This window comes from Pelophylax lessonae, assembly GCF_965119305.1.
Source record: "Pelophylax lessonae genome assembly, chromosome: 2".
In the NCBI taxonomy this organism is placed as follows: Eukaryota; Metazoa; Chordata; class Amphibia; order Anura; family Ranidae; genus Pelophylax; species Pelophylax lessonae.
The window spans coordinates 256,134,990-256,150,893 of NC_138769.1; the positions used below are offsets into that span (position 1 = coordinate 256,134,990).

Genomic DNA, 15,904 nt, shown 5'->3' on the forward strand with positions numbered 1-15,904 from the left:
TTGTTGAAGATATTAGACAAGGTAGAGGGATGAGTTTAACAGACCGAATGAGTGCATGCCATCGTTTTATTGACTGGATGGCATTTTAGGGCTGCAGTCTTAGTAGTTTGTGGATAAAATTCAAGGCCATAATTTAATCCTATAAAGCAGTGGTCCTCAACTCCGGTCCTCAGGGCCCACTAATAGGCCAGATTTTAAGTATTACCTTGAGGAGATGCAGACTAGAGTACTGCAATCACTGAGCAGCAAATTATATCACCTGGGATGTATTTCAGTTATCTTGCAAACCTGGCCTGTTAGTGGGCCCTGTAGGCCAGGGTTGAGGACCACTGCTATAAAGGACTATTGTGTTTTAGCTCTGAGCATCAAAGACAGGGAGCTAACAATTGCTGTCCTTAAAAGTTTTACATATTTATCCCATAAGGCATATGCAAAATTGCATTCTCCCACACATGTACCTTGGGCAACATTCGTTCTCTGTTGAAGTGTTAAGGCTTGTTCACATCATCTTGCATGCTAAAATGGGTACGGGCTGTTGTGTGTTGCTAAGCTGTGTGTCCGTTGTGTTGGGGATGGTGCCTTGTATTGTTAACTTTTTTAAACTTTATTCAAAGGTCACAAAATTACAATCTGTTCACTGCTATACACCACAGTGGTGCGATGACCAGCAGTGACATGAGGCTAGGTGTGGTTTGTTGCACATAAAGTCAGCTTGTTTGGATTTTTCACAACCCTCTCCAAGGCAGTATTGTAGTGTGAACAAAGCATATGAAAAGGAACTGTTTTCTATTTGCGCTGGTGTTGAGTTTTCATTGATCTACATAGACCTACTCCAATGAAGTGGTGTGAACGAGCCCTTAGGCAACTTTTAGCAGTTGGGTAATCCTAAGTTGCATGCATGAATAAAATGTATAAATCATTTTACAATACTAAACTGTTTGTATTGAGGTATTGTTTCAGTGGAAACATGTACATATTTATTAATGTTATCTTTGTGATGTAGGAGCGCTAAACCTTCTAGAGATGCGTAATAATGCAATGGGTGGTTTGCGGTCCTAGAGGCTGCTCACCAGCAACTGTGGATCTTGCTGGACCTCTAGAGGAGTGTATTGATGTTTTGAAAGGGTGGGAGCGCCATACTAGCTTATATAGACCTTGTAAAGATTTTTATTTTGTAACAGCCAACACGTTTCTGAGGCTCAGCACTCCCTCTTCATTAGGGCTAAAAACCCACAAGAAGTCCACAAGAAAATGGCTTGATTCCCCCATCAACACAGTCAGTGTTGATGGGGGAATCCTTCCCACTGTGCTATTATATTCTGACAGCAGGAAGTTTGCCAGCCATCAGAATACACTAATCACTGCTGGCAGCTATAGCCGTAGGCAGTGATAGAACAAAAAAAAAAATCCCACAGGCTAGTTGTATTGAAGTCAATCGATAGTACAACTAGCCTGCTCTTAAAAGGATAGAAACTTTCAATCCTATTGTTGGCTTTAACATCATACTATTCATATACAATGTATCATTTTCCCCTGACTACAAAGAAATATAACCAAAAAACGTATAGCTCAGAAAAATAAAGAACAAAAACATACCACCTCTTTCAATGAAAACAACAATGAGTAAATCATCTATAAATAGTAAATGTGAAAGTTTCCACTTTTTCATGTTACAGGAGGTCCCTTAACGAAATTGTTTGTGTGTCTGCTCCATCTATATATGGCGTGGGTCCAGTTCATGTGTTTGTCAACGTGGACAGAGCCCAGATAGAGAGCAACCTACAGTTCGAATACATTGATGACCCCAAAGTCCTCCGCATTGAACCTGAGTGGAGCATTGCCAGGTATGTTGACTCCATATTTGGAAAATAATTTAAATACGTTTAAATGTTCTTTTATTTTTTGTCCCATGTGCTCCTGTTTTCAAGCACAGTCAAAGAAAATATTTATATGTTATTTGGCTTATGAATACATTTTCTAAAACTCAAGACAATTAACTTTTTTATTTGTTTTCTTCTGTCCTGTGCTCTTTGACCGTATTATCTTTAGCCCTCCCTGTTCCATAAAGCAGCCTACAGATTATGTGGATTAGAATTCCTTCCACGGGTAGAAGGCAAGAAAATCATTGAATTCTCCCATCAACACATTCAGTGTTGCTGGCAGTAATCACATGTAAAAAATCCGACAGGTTGGTGGTACCCAGGTCAATCAATGAATTCGACTTCAGTACAACCAGCCTGCCCATAGGTGGATCTAATTTTGGCCGCACCCTGCCCAATTGGCTGCGATTCGATCCATCTATGTCCAGCTTTAGTCTATGTGCTCTGGAAATAATGGGAGTGGTTGAGTAAATTAGCAAAAGACAATGAGCAGGGCTAACACCATTCAGTCTACAACTGTATAACGTCAGCCTAAAATAGGATGTTTATGGTTGTTTTGAGACATGGTGATGCCATCAATTTCAAAACTGCCTTATTTTTTCCTAAAATGGTACATTTTCTCAGTTTAAACAGTTTATCTCTAGTGTGAATAAAATATTGGTTCATGAAATTTGCAATTCATTGCATTCTGGTTTTATATACATTTTACACAGCATCCCAACTTTTTTGGAATTTCGGCTGTAGTAAGACTCTAGAATCTGTGGTGGACGAAGCTCCACCTTCTCCATAACAAGCTCAGTATTAAGAAATGGATGCCTCTATCTGATCACTACTTGATTAGCACATGGTATGTCCAGACAGACTTGGATAGCCGACCCCTTTTCTGCAGCTATCTATAGTTAAATTAATGTGGTGATAGCTCCATTTATCATACTAAAAACTGTTGCTACATTCATTGTCTGCATAACATCCTCAGCATTGAGAAATGGATGCCTTGCTCTGATCACTGCTTGATTAGCATGTGCTATGTCCAGACAGACCTGGATATCAGAACCCTTTCCTGCAGCTTATTGAGATATCCAGAGGGTGGGCTTTATTACTTGCTCAGTAATGTAGTGTTCCTGTAATTCATGATGCTTTTATTCTACAACTGTACTCCTAACTATTAGCAAGCATGTTCTTTGACTTTGCAACAAGCTTTACAGATAACCAGTATTTACATTCATCTTTAAACCTAAAGTGATCTTCACCTTTTCCTAACAAATGAAAAACTGTAGACAGACTGCAGATCTGACTTCTGAAGTTAAAGAAGAAGTATGACCAAAGATATTTTGGGCCTACTTCTATGGATCACAGGAGTGCAGTTCGTTCTGTATTCCTGAGACGTCACTGAGCCAGTCCAGGCTCTGCAAAGCTGCATCCACCCAGATGCCTGACCGGCACCTAACTCAGCCTCTAAGCGAGCTGCTGGGAGACTCAGCAAGCCACTGGCGCCCCCCTGCACAGCCCAGCGCTCCAGAGCAGAGAGCTGGTGCCTGACAGTCATTGTCTCTCTGCAGACTGAATACCGAGAACTAAGCTATCAGCAGCTTTTGATCTCTCATTTCTCGGTGTAGAGCCAGTGGGGGGCATCTGCAGCTGGGATTGGTGCTGCAGCCATCTAGGTGAGTACATAGTTACATAGTTACATAGTAGGTGAGGTTGAAAAAAGACAATAGTCCATCCAGTTCAACCTGTGTAGGTGTGTGTGGCTGTAATCATCTCACATACCCCTGAATGTTCTGTTCTTTGAGATGTACGTCTAATAGTCTTTTGAAAGCCACCATACTACCCGCAGAAACCACTTCTTGTGGTAGAGAATTCCACAATCTTGTAGCCCTAACAGTAAAGAACCCCCCACGTTGCCTGAGGTTAAAACGCTTCTCCTCTAATCGCATTGTGTGCCCCCGAGTCCTCATGCAATCCCTTCGACTGAACAGCTTTTTTTCTAAGCTGAGATCCCCATTGAGATATTTAAAAATTGCTATCATGTCCCCCCTCAGGCGTCTCTTCTCCAGGGAGAATAAATCAAGCGATTGGAGACGCTCTTCATAATCAAGGTCCTCCAGTCCCCTAATTAGTTTAGTTGCCCTTCTCTGTACTCTCTCCAGCTCCAACACATCCCTTCTGAGGACTGGCGACCAGAACTGGACAGAATACTCCAGATGCGGTCGGACCAGAGTTTTATAAAGTGGAAGGATTATAGTCTTATCTCTGGAAAACATCTCTTTCTTTATGCATGCTAATATTCTGCTAGCCTTGGTAGCCGCCGCTTGACATTGCAAGCTGTTGCCTAGTCTATCATCAACCAAGACTCCCAGATCCTTCTCCATTTTTGATTCCCCCAAGGGTTCCCCTCCTAACGTGTATTGTGCTTTAATGTTTCTAGTCCCCAAGTGCAAAACCTTACACTTCTCTACGTTAAACCTCATTTGCCAAGTCGTTGCCCACTCCGTTATTTTGTCCAGGTCATTCTGTAGGATATCTGCTTCATGCTGTGCTGTTATTGCCCTGCCTAATTTTGTGTCATCAGCAAAAACTGATATCGAACTACTGATCCCGTCCTCAATGCTATTTATGAATAAATTGAACAAGGTTGGTACTAGGACTGAGCCTTGGGGGACCCCGCTTACTACCTCAGACCAGTCTGAGTATGCGCTGTTTATTACCACCCTTTGGATACGCCCTTTTAGCCAGTTGCGTATCCAAGAGCAAACCCTGCTGTCTATACCTGCAGACCTTATTTTATAAATTAAGCGCTTGTGGGGAACTGTATCAAACGCCTTAGCGAAATCTAGGTACACCACATCCACTGGTCTGCCCCTATCTAGCTCACAGCTCACCTCCTCGTAGAATGTTAAGAGATTGGTTTGACAAGAACGCCCATTTGTAAACCCGTGCTGGTTACTACTGATGATGCTGTTGTCTTTAGCATATTCTACAATATAGTCCCTTATCATCCCCTCCAGAAGTTTACATACTACTGAGGTCAGACTGACTGGCCTATAGTTTCCCGGTATATGCCTCTGACCCTTTTTGAATATCGGAATCACGTTTGCTTTCCTCCACTCCCCTGGTACATCTCCTGTCCTAATACTGTCCGCAAAGATCAGGAACTGTGGTCTGGATATAACCTTACTGAGTTCCTTGAGTATTCTCGGATGTACGCCATCCGGGCCTGGTGATTTGTTTGTGTTAAGTTTGTCCAGCCTTTCCCTGATTTCACCCTCTGTTATCCATAGTGACAAGTCCTGTGTATTACTACTAACCATACCGTCATGGTCAGTGTACCCCTCCGTTTCCTGTGTAAATACTGACGAGAAAAAAGCATTCAGCACGGTTGCTTTTTCAGTGTCCTCTGTAACCATCCTCCCATCATCGTTAATTATGTGTGCAATATGCTCTGCCCCAGTTTTTTTGCTGTTGATATACTTAAAGAATTTCTTTGGTTTTTTTTTACTATCCTCCGCTATTTGTCTCTCAAAGTCTATTTTAGCCGTCTTGATTTAGTGTTTTAGTATGATTGTTTAATTTTTTGAAATTCCTAAACTTCTATTTTTTAAACCGAGTTTTACAAACTTTTCACAGTTTTAGTCTAGGAATTCCTAGAAAGCCCATGACTTGAGAAAGGGAGCAGTGAAATGCTTTTCTCTGTCGCTCATTGACAGACGTAGTCCTCGTTGATTAATAACAACTCGGGTTATACTGCCCTCTACAGGAGTAGGACTAGACAGGAAAGAAAACGTTCTGGCCACACCCTAGGGGCAGTCCCAGAGGGTATATCCTCTCACTTCCTGCTACAGCAAATCAGTTTTTTTCTGTCTAGTTAGCCCAAATTCTCCAAAGAGGAGATTCTTCTCACATGAAATCGGAATCCCGATTCCCTGGACAATCGGATCCGATTGAGCGAGCAGACCAGGGAGGCTCTGGTCTGGTGGCTTCGGTCTCCGATGCTCAGCCAGGGGAAGTCATTTCTTCTGATAAATTCCAGGTTACCGATAAAGGTGTTGGAACTGAGAGCGATCAGACTTTGTCTGATTTATTGGACCGAGCAGCTCCAGGGCAGTCCGGTTCGGATCCAATCGGACTATGCCACGGTCATGACTTATGTCAATCACCAAGGGGCACCAAGAGTGCCCTGGCGGCCATAGAAGTGGCCAACATTCTTTATTGGGGGAACAGTTGTTCCAGTTCTCTCCGCGATATTTATCACGGGGGTGGACAGGCAGATTATTTCAGCCGTCAGATTCTGGATCAAGAGGAATAGTCTCTTCATCCAGAGGTATTTCACCAGCTGTCCCTTCATTGGGGCACCCCGGATATGGATCTGTTGGCAGGTTGGCTCAACAGGGCTCGCGCCCGCGATCCTCTAGCGGACGCAGCAGACGCGCTGAGCGCCCCGTAGGGGAAGTATCAGCTACTGTATGTCTTCCCCCCTCTCAAGTTACTGCTGAGATTTCTCTGCAGGATAGAGGTGGAGGGAACTCCAGTTATCCTGGTAATTCCGGGCTGGCCTCGTCAAGCCGGGTACGCCGACTTGGGCAGGCTAGTCGCAGACGCTCCTTGGAGACTTCTTCTCAGGGAGGATCTGCGGTCTCAAGGACCGATCTTCCATCGTGCTTTACAGTCGCTGGTTTTAACGGCCTGGCCATTGAGACCCAGGTTCTGAAGGACAAGGGGTTGTCAGCTTCAGTTATTCCTACTCTAATTAAAGCAAGGAAAGCGACTTCTAGCAAATTCTATTATCGCACATGGAAGACTTATATTGCGTGGTGTGAATCGTTGGGATTTCCCCCACGTACCTATTTGGTGACCCGAATTTTGGCTTTTCTGCAAAAGGGGGTTGAGCAGAAACTATCCTTGAGCACTATCAAGGGTCAGGTTTTCAACGTTAGCAATCTTCTTTCAGAAGCCGCTGGCTACTCATTCCTTGGTGCGGAATTTCATCCAGGGGGTGCGGCACTTAGCTCCGCCAGTGCGCGCGCCCTTACCGCCCTGGGATCTTAATTTGGTTTTGTCGGTTCTGCAGAAACCTCCCTTTTAAAAGATCAGGGATATTCCCTTGCTTACATTATCCCAGAAGGTGGCCTTCTTGGTGGCTATCACTTCTGCACGCAGGGTGTCAGAACTGGCTGCATTATCATGCCATTCCCCATACCTAGTGGTTCATAGGGATAAGGTAGTTCTTCATCCGAAGCCATCCTTTCTTCCTAGGGTGGTTTCAGATTTTCATCTGAATGAAGATATTGTGCTACCTTCCTTGTGTCCTAAGCCCAATCATCCTCAGGAATGTGCGTTGCATTCCTTGGATGTAGTTCGGGCAATCAGGGTATACCTGAAGACTACGGAATCGTTCCGTAAAACGGATTCACTTTTTGGGATCACGGATGGCCCCAGAAAGGGGTTGCCTGCGTCTGCCGCGACTATCTCCAAATGGATTAGACAGACGGTGGTACAGGCTTATTCTATGTAAGGGTCGGAATCCTCCGTTCCCTGTTAAGGCGCACTCTATTCGGGCGCTCAGTACTTCCTGGGCCTACCGCCATCAGGCGTCAGGGGTCCAGGTTTTCAAGGCGATTACTTGATCGTCGGTTCATACCTTTACAAAATTTTATAAAGTTGATGTGATGGCATCGTCGGATGCCTCATTTGGCCGCAAGGTTTTGCAGGCCGCAATTTGAGGAGACCGTTGGTCTACCTCGAGGGTTTGTTGGGTTTTTTCACTTAGGTCTCATCTTTTTGCTCGATGAGTCCTTGATGCTTCTGGTTGGCTCCGGTTGGGCCTTCTGGATTTGATTTCTGTTATCCCACCCCTCATTTGTGGCACTGCTTTGGGACGTCCCGAGTTGTTATTAATCAACGAGGACTATGTCTGTCAATGAGCGACAGAGAAAAATGGATTTTTGTAAAATCTTACCGTAAAATCCTTTTCTCTTAAGCTCATTGACAGACGTAGTACCCGCCCCTCTGTTTTTGAGTTGGGTTGGGTTAAATTCTCTAAACACTGCTTTGTGACATAACTGATTTGCTGTAGCAGGAAGTGAGAGGATATACCCTCTGGGACTGCCCCTAGGGTGTGGCCAGAACGTTTTCTTTCCTGTCTAGTCCTACTCCTGTAGAGGGCAGTATAACCCGAGTTGTTATTAATCAACGAGGACTACGTCTGTCAATGAGCTTAAGAGAAAAGGATTTTACGGTAAGATTTTACAAAAATCCATTTATCACAGTCTCTCTGGACAGGGTACTGTTAGATGGGATGTCAAAAGGAATGACATGGGCCACTTTAAGGATCAAATCAGGCAAAATATTGATCTTTGCAATGTCTGCACTGGGACCAATTCTAAGTACCCTTTGTTCTGTAGGTGTTATGTGACCAAGAAAATAGGGTTCTCATTAACAAAAAAAAATGCAGTACACAGGGGATATTTATGCCTTCTTGTTTGAACAGATGTCTAAAAACTGCTTGTTGGTTGAGTTTCTGCCTCAAGCAAGTCAGGTAGAAAAATGAATCTATAATCAGACATGACTGTTGTAATCCCTTACATGTCATTTATGTTAGCATTGTTATGTAGTATAAGTAATGAGTTATTGTCAGAACGTTTACCCCACACACATAACAGGTGCCACAGTGCAACTTTGACTGAGGAGGCCTTTCCTGCAACAGTGCAGTTTTCATAGCTAGGGCTTCTTGGATGCTGTCATTGGTTTGCTTTGCATTTTATGCAGGTTTGGATATTTCATTAACTGATGCAAACTCCTTGAACTATTTAGAACGAAAAAAAATATTGATCAACACACTCTTAATGCAGTCTTAAAGTAAGAGTTCCATCAATTAGCAAATTGAATTTTCTGAGCAATAGACCTTCATTTACTTACTAGCCACCTTTGGGAAACTGCACCAAATGCTTTTACAAAGTCCAAAAAAAGAGATTAGTTTGACATCATCTGTCTCTTGATAAAACCTTTTAGATGAACACATTATTTATTCTATGGCATTTTTTTTCGATGGGTCCTCCTAGCAGTCCCTTTAACCGCTTGCCGACTGCGCACAGTATATTTACTGCGGCAGTCGGCCCCGGCCAGGCAGAGTGACGTAGGTCTACGTCGCTCGCCTGTCACTCCTTCCAGAGCCAATAGCGGGCGGGCGCGCGCCCGCCGAGGCGCGCGCCCGCCTCGGCTCGTTCACGGAGGAGTGCGGGAGTGTGACTGGCGGACCCGATGTCCGCCGGTCACACTACGATCGCCGCTACAGCGGGAGAAAGACAGAGCGGCTTGTGTAAACAAGCCACCTGTCAGTTCTCCCTGTGTAAAAGTGAAGATCAAACAGTTCTACTATGTAGAACTGTTGATCTTTGTTTTTACACTAGTAGACCTGTCCCTACACAGTTAGAATCACGCCCCTAGGACACACTTAACCCCTCCCTGTCCAATACTGTTAACCCCTTCCCTGCCAGTGTCATTTTTGCAGTAACAGTGCATATATATAGCACTGATTACTGCAGTAATGTCACTGGTACCCCCAAAAGTGTCAAAAATGTCAGTCAAGGGTCCGATCTGTCCGCCGCAATGTCGCAGTACCGCAAAAAAAATCGCAGATCGCCGCCATTACTCGTTAAAAAAAAAAACACCAAAAATGACAAAAATCTTTCCCTTTGTTAGTAAACGCGATAACTTTTGCGCAAACCAATCAAAATACGCTTTTTGCGATTTTTTTTACCAAACATAGGTAGCGTAAAACAAATTGGCCGAAAATTTTAAAAAATTTTGATTTTTACATTTTTTTTTGGGGGAATTTCATATAAAAAAAAGTGAAAAATATTGTTGTTTTTGCAAAAATTACGCTCTTTTTTTGTTTATAGCGTGTGATCAAAAAATCGCACAGGTGATCAAATACCACCAAAAGAAAGCTCTGTTTGTGGGAAAAAAAGGACGTGAAATTCGTTTAGGTACAGCGTCGCACGACCGCGCGATTGTCCGTTAAAGTCACGCAGTAAAAAATCGCAAAATAACCCCTGGTCTTTTAGCAGGAAAATCCTCCGGTGGTAAAGTGGTTAACCACTTGTCAACCGGGCCAATTCTTACATTTCTCTCATATATGTAAAAATATGTGTTTTTTACTAGAAAATTACAGTAAAACCTTGGACTGCAAACATAATTTGTTTCTGAAACATGCTTGTAATCCAAAGCACTCTTATATCAAAGCAAATTTCCCCATAAGAAATAATGGAAACTTAGATGATGCGTTCCACAACTATTTATTCATAAGTCCTTCATTTTATAGTCCATATAAAAATATTATAATAATGTGATAGGTTGTGAAATTATAAAATGCCAATCAACAAATGGCAGCCATCACAAGGGGATTGGAAGCAAAATCCAGCAGGAGCTACAAAGTATAAAAGAGAAGAGAGGTGCCTCTAAGTGTAGCAATATGGTTACATTTAATGAAGGTTCAACAGCAACTCACATGGTTAAAAAACTACGATAGTTAAAAAACTCCATAGGTGATACTTTAAAATTTTTTACAGGTTACCAGTTTAGAGTTACAGAGCAGGTCTTGGGCTGGAATTATTGCTCTCACTCTAATGTTCGCGGCAATACCTCACATGTGTGGTTTTAATGTTGTTTACATATGCAGGCACGGCCTATGTATGCGTTCGCTTCTGCATGCGGGCACTAGGGAATGGAGTGCTTTAACCACTTGCCGCAAAAATGCATACCTGTACGTCATTCTGCTTCATATGGTTGTGAAGGCATCACCACAGTCCAATTTTTTAGAGCCGACAGACGGCTGATTTGTAATAACAACCGATGCGGCTAAGCAGACGCTCAGCTTTTATTACGAACAGTGGTAGACGACACCACCCTGCGGCTGATCCTTTCCCATTGCTGACTTATCTTGTTGTTTTCTTCACTATTTCTCTGTGTGGAGGTTCCCATCTTGGTAGAGTCAAGTGACATCACCAGATCTCACTCCTGTTACTAGCAATCAGAGGCAGCAGTGCCTGAGATTCACACTCCAGATATGAGACTCCAGACGTGAGCCATGAGACTATAGGCACAGGAATCCCTAGGCACTCTCACACAGCTGGAAGTGCACTGCTATTTTCACAGAGAAATTCCAGACAAAAAGGTACAATTTTCAGGGTACTGTATAAGCACGATTACCACTTCTATATGTTCCCTATAACATTCTTCACTTTTTGAGTTCAAATCAACTGTTTCCAATATTTTTCTTACAATAGAAAAAAAATCAAAGGTATAAAGTTTCTTGTTGAACACCTTGATTCCGTATATAAACAGAGGTTACACATTTGTTTGTGCTACTGGTACCATGCCCCCCTATCAGCTAGTGTTAAAGTCAGGCTGTAAACAACAGAGGAGACTCTGGAACTTAAGCCTAGTTCAAAAGAAACAAGCCGACATTCGACCCATGTGTAGTGCAGAAAAAACAATGCAAAATATCTGCGCTAGAGAGAAAACAAATTCCTGAATAAAACATAAAAGCAGCCAGCATCAATTTGTTGATAGCAAACAATATAAAATGAAAGGTCCAAATGCAGCGCTAAACATGAAACACATGAATTTTTCATAGTCCATAAAAGAGGATGGCAACCCATCACCAGCATTCGTGTGAATGATAGCATGCCACAGTGTCCAAAGGGGCTGCTTACCAGACCTCCATAAATATGAAGCATGTAGAAAGATGGTCAGCTGAATTCAGCTTAAGAGATCAATAAACTCCTCTCCACTCCTCCTTAGAGATACCACTGATGTATTCTAGATAGCGCCTAAGCACTCATGTAGGGAAAGGCCACCATAAAAAAAAACAATAAAGCAGCATATAGTGATGTTCCGTTGATAAGACGTAGGAGTTTATGGAAATCGTACTTACAAGAATAAACGATACATGGGCATTCAATAACAGTTACAAAGTTGCCGCGGCTCAGTAGCGTACCGGCGTCATAGCGTCCTGCCCATGTGTAGTGCAGTCAGTCTGACAGAAGGCGGCAGTTCGGCAGGCTTCTGTCAAATGGGCATGGCTGAAAAAGGTCTGCCGATCTGCTCCCTATCAGCGTTCTCAGCCAATCACTGATTGGAGAGTTCTGGTGGGGGGCGGTCCCCCTGTCAGAACACAATAGCACAGCTGGGGAGATTGCTGTACTAACATTGGATTGTAAGTACAGCAGTTCCTCCTGAGCTATCAGTTTTTTTTTCCTTCAGCCCTGCTGGGTTAAATGAAAAAAATAACTAGTAGCGTGTACAAGGCTTAAGGAGATTGGATTTGGATATGTTTGGATAAAAAAACAAAAAAAAAACTGTTGTTTAAGAATGGTGCGGTATAAGAAAAAAACGTTGTTCACTTACAGTTTAAAATCTCCAGTGATCTCCAATCACAGCAGATAATCACCTTATATTGTAAAATATAAGGACCCAGTCGTACCATTGCATTGCAGAAATGCGTGGTAATGAATGTTCTTGAACACTGCTGCCTTGCTGTGCCACTCATTTTGAATAGCTACCCAAGGCGATGCCAGGAATGCCAAATATCCAGCTAACATTAATTTTAACAAATTGTTTGGACTGAAGTCAAGTTTCAAAGCAAGTGCAACCATAAAGCAAACATGGTAGCAATTTAGAAATTAGATATATGTCTGTACTACTTTACTGCTGGATAAAAACATTTTGTATGCAAGATGTGGCACTATGTCATGTCACAGACTAATAAATGAGGCAGGTTAAATTGCCTATTGTGAATGAAGTGTTTTTCAGAAAATTATGTTGTGATAGTGAAAATGGTTGTGTACCTTTCAACAACTTTAAACTGTGTCTTAGCTACAAATATGCTTTAGTATGACAATTTCGGTGATTTGTTAGCTATAAGGCTACTTATGTACATATGGTAAAACCTTTTATATAATGTATATTTAGCTGAGTATTAATTTATATAATGCATAATACTGAGCATACATTAATAATAACTGCCATGAAATGGATCCATTTATTTGTTGTTGATGATGAATATTTTGAATCTTTTTTTTTTTTCTTTTTGAGGTGTTTTTAGGATTCTTCATTACTGCTTTGATGTTTTATAAGGCACCATTCTTTTAGGAAATTATTGAAGAAAGTGCATCCAGATTTGTAGTGTGCAGATTACCTTTACAGATGTATAATGGGGTAGTTTCATGACTTCCCTAGCAACACATAAAACATTTTAAGCAAATACCCGTATGACGCTGAGAAAGTTTACTCTGGAAATTCTATATTTGGCAGTTACAGTAAATGGATGGCTAAAAAGGCAACCCATACCCTAACAATTTCTAAAACAAGTCTAAAGTTTTTTTTTTTTTTTTTCCCTGGCCCTGAGATAATAAATCTGAGATATACATGTATGTCTACAGGCCTATTTCACAAGGACTGATGACTAATGTCTACACATATCTCATTGTCACCTTTCTTTGAAAAAGATAACATTTGTTGCAGTATACATATGTATTTTTTTTCCATTTCAAATCAAATTGCCCTGCAAGAACTATATGATCATCAGTGTGCATCATTTAAAAAAGTGGATTAAATTAGGTTACTATTTTTGTTTCTGCCAGGTATAAATTACCAAATAACAGGTCATCTTAGAGACTTTAAACATCATTGTTTTTCCTGCCAATGCTACTTAACATTTACTTAGTTTATCAGTGCTGGAGATGCTCAGTGTACTGATATTAAAGTCCAGTAAGTATCCAAAGTAATGTAAGGCCTATATTCCCTGTTAGCCTTGATGCCAGGATATTTTCTAAGATCTTTGGTAAAAGACTAATCGTGTAATTCATTTCGTTTCTAGGGTGACCAACCCACATGGAAGGGCTACAGACTTAAATGATAGAATGGCCTATTCAATTCTGCAATAGTGATTAAACATTGCAAGGAAAAGTCACTGATAAAACTTAGGCTGGCCATATATAAAAAAACTGCAACATCTCTCCTGCGCTCAAGTGGTATGCGGGAAGGTGAATCTTCTAAGCGGTTTTATGACACAAATGAAGTGGTCTTGCTGCCCCTCTCAGGACCAAGGGTATCCAAAAGGCACTACAAGAAAACAACAAGAGAAGGGCGCACCGACCTTGTGCATTACCACTTAAAAGTTTATTAAAATCAAAGAAGGGTAGCGTACAATATACTCACAAACGTAGCATATGAACAAGCATATAGGAAATGGGCACCGCTCGCTTCCAGGACATTTCTCTACTGCTGGATAGCGTGATGGCGTCCTCAAAACCTGATGTGGTTTACGCGTTTCGAGGGAGGACCCTCTTCCTCAGAGCCAAAATCACTACCCTTCTTTGATTTTAATAACCTTTAAGTGGTAATGCACAAGGTCGGTGCACCCTTCTCTTGTTGTTTTCTTATGTATAAAAAACTGACCTGATTTCCCGATCCACACATTTTAGGTGGATGGGAAAATTTTCCTTGCTGTGTCTTTGTATTCTGACAGCGGGTAGACTTGCCCGCCTTCAGAATACACTGAACAGAGCTGCAGTCCAAAGCCTGTAGTGCTGATCAAGCAGAAATTTTCCAACAGGGTGGTTGGAATTTACCAGCGTAGTAAATCAATTTCTCTTCAACCGCAGTGGTCATACATGGATCCAAAGTCCATCCAGTCCCTACTGAATCCATGTATTGCCAGCTTTAGCCTAAGTAGAATGGCATGTCTAAGCTTGGTTTTGGTCCACAGCCCCTTTTATAGGTCCCGTTGCCAGAGTCAATAATTTTTTTAGTTACGGATTCTTTTTTTCATTTGTCCATCACAGGATTTCAAGCATGAATAATTTTGCATAGTTACATTGGTCCACCTTGGACCAATGTAATTACGCATGTACCATATCTGTGAGATCTTTGTGAAAGCTGAAAATCACTGTTGTAGGGCACTGCTACTACAGTAATATCCACCAACATCTAGGTCCCATGCTGAGGGGCTGTATCATTGTAGATTCATAGATTTATCAGGGAAGTCATATCACTTGTATGCAGCTACTAACTTTAAAAACATATAGATCCTTGATACTCTGAGCATATTGTTCGTTCAGTGATGTAAACACCCACAAACAGCCTATTAGCCAAAGACTAGGAGATCTTGGCTGTCGCAGCTCTGGATAACATGGGCATTTTATTGTTCATTATAAAGAAAAATTGCACTTTTTTTTACTAAATCTTATGATTTGTTCAGACTACTGTTGATTGATGTGAATTTTGAAAACCTATATGGAAAGCTATTTAACCTTCCTAGCGGTATTCCCGAGCGTGATTTGGGGTTAGATTTTAGAGCCAAAAGCGGTAACCCCGAGCCACACTCGGGGTAGCGCTAGGAAGATTGCTGGATCCTGGTAGAGGTTTTACTTACCTTTTCTCCGGGATCCAGCGAAGAATGCGGGCGGTATGCGGCGGCGGAGCTTCCTCCCGATCGTCTGCGAGCCCCGGCTTCCGTCTCCGGCGATGTGACGTCCGCCGGGGGTGGAACCGGCGGCAAATTCAAATGTAAAACACACCAAACACACTGATACCATTCAAAATAAAAAAAATTCACATTACATTGCCCCCCAGTGCCCTTTCCTGCAGTTTTACTGTACTTTTTACGTATATGTATATATATATATATATATATATATATATATATATATATATATATATATATATACATATATATATATATATATATATAATTCTTGTGAATGAGCAGCCCAAACCAACTGTATACATAATATATATATATATATATATATATATATATATATATATAATGTATACAGTTGGTTTGGGCTGCTCATTCACAAGAATTGCATGCAAAATAATGGTACCGCTTTCAGCACCTAAAATCCAAAAGAATCATACCGCCAGGGAGGTTAACAATTTACCATTAGTCTGACATTTTAAGGCAGAAAAACAGCATTTTGTATATTAATAAAAAAGTGCAGTGGTAATTTATTACCATT

General features: G+C 41.7%; 1 protein-coding gene across 1 annotated transcript in view; it reads left to right on the forward strand.

Annotated features, from left to right (window-relative positions):
- PLXNA2 (plexin A2) overlaps positions 1 to 15,904 on the forward strand; it is a 539,737-nt gene that overhangs the window by 415,327 nt on the left and 108,506 nt on the right. The window contains exon 16 of the mRNA XM_082245705.1: positions 1,677 to 1,844. Coding sequence (XP_082101831.1) covers positions 1,677 to 1,844 — 168 coding nt within the window. The remainder of the gene's footprint in view (positions 1 to 1,676; positions 1,845 to 15,904) is intronic.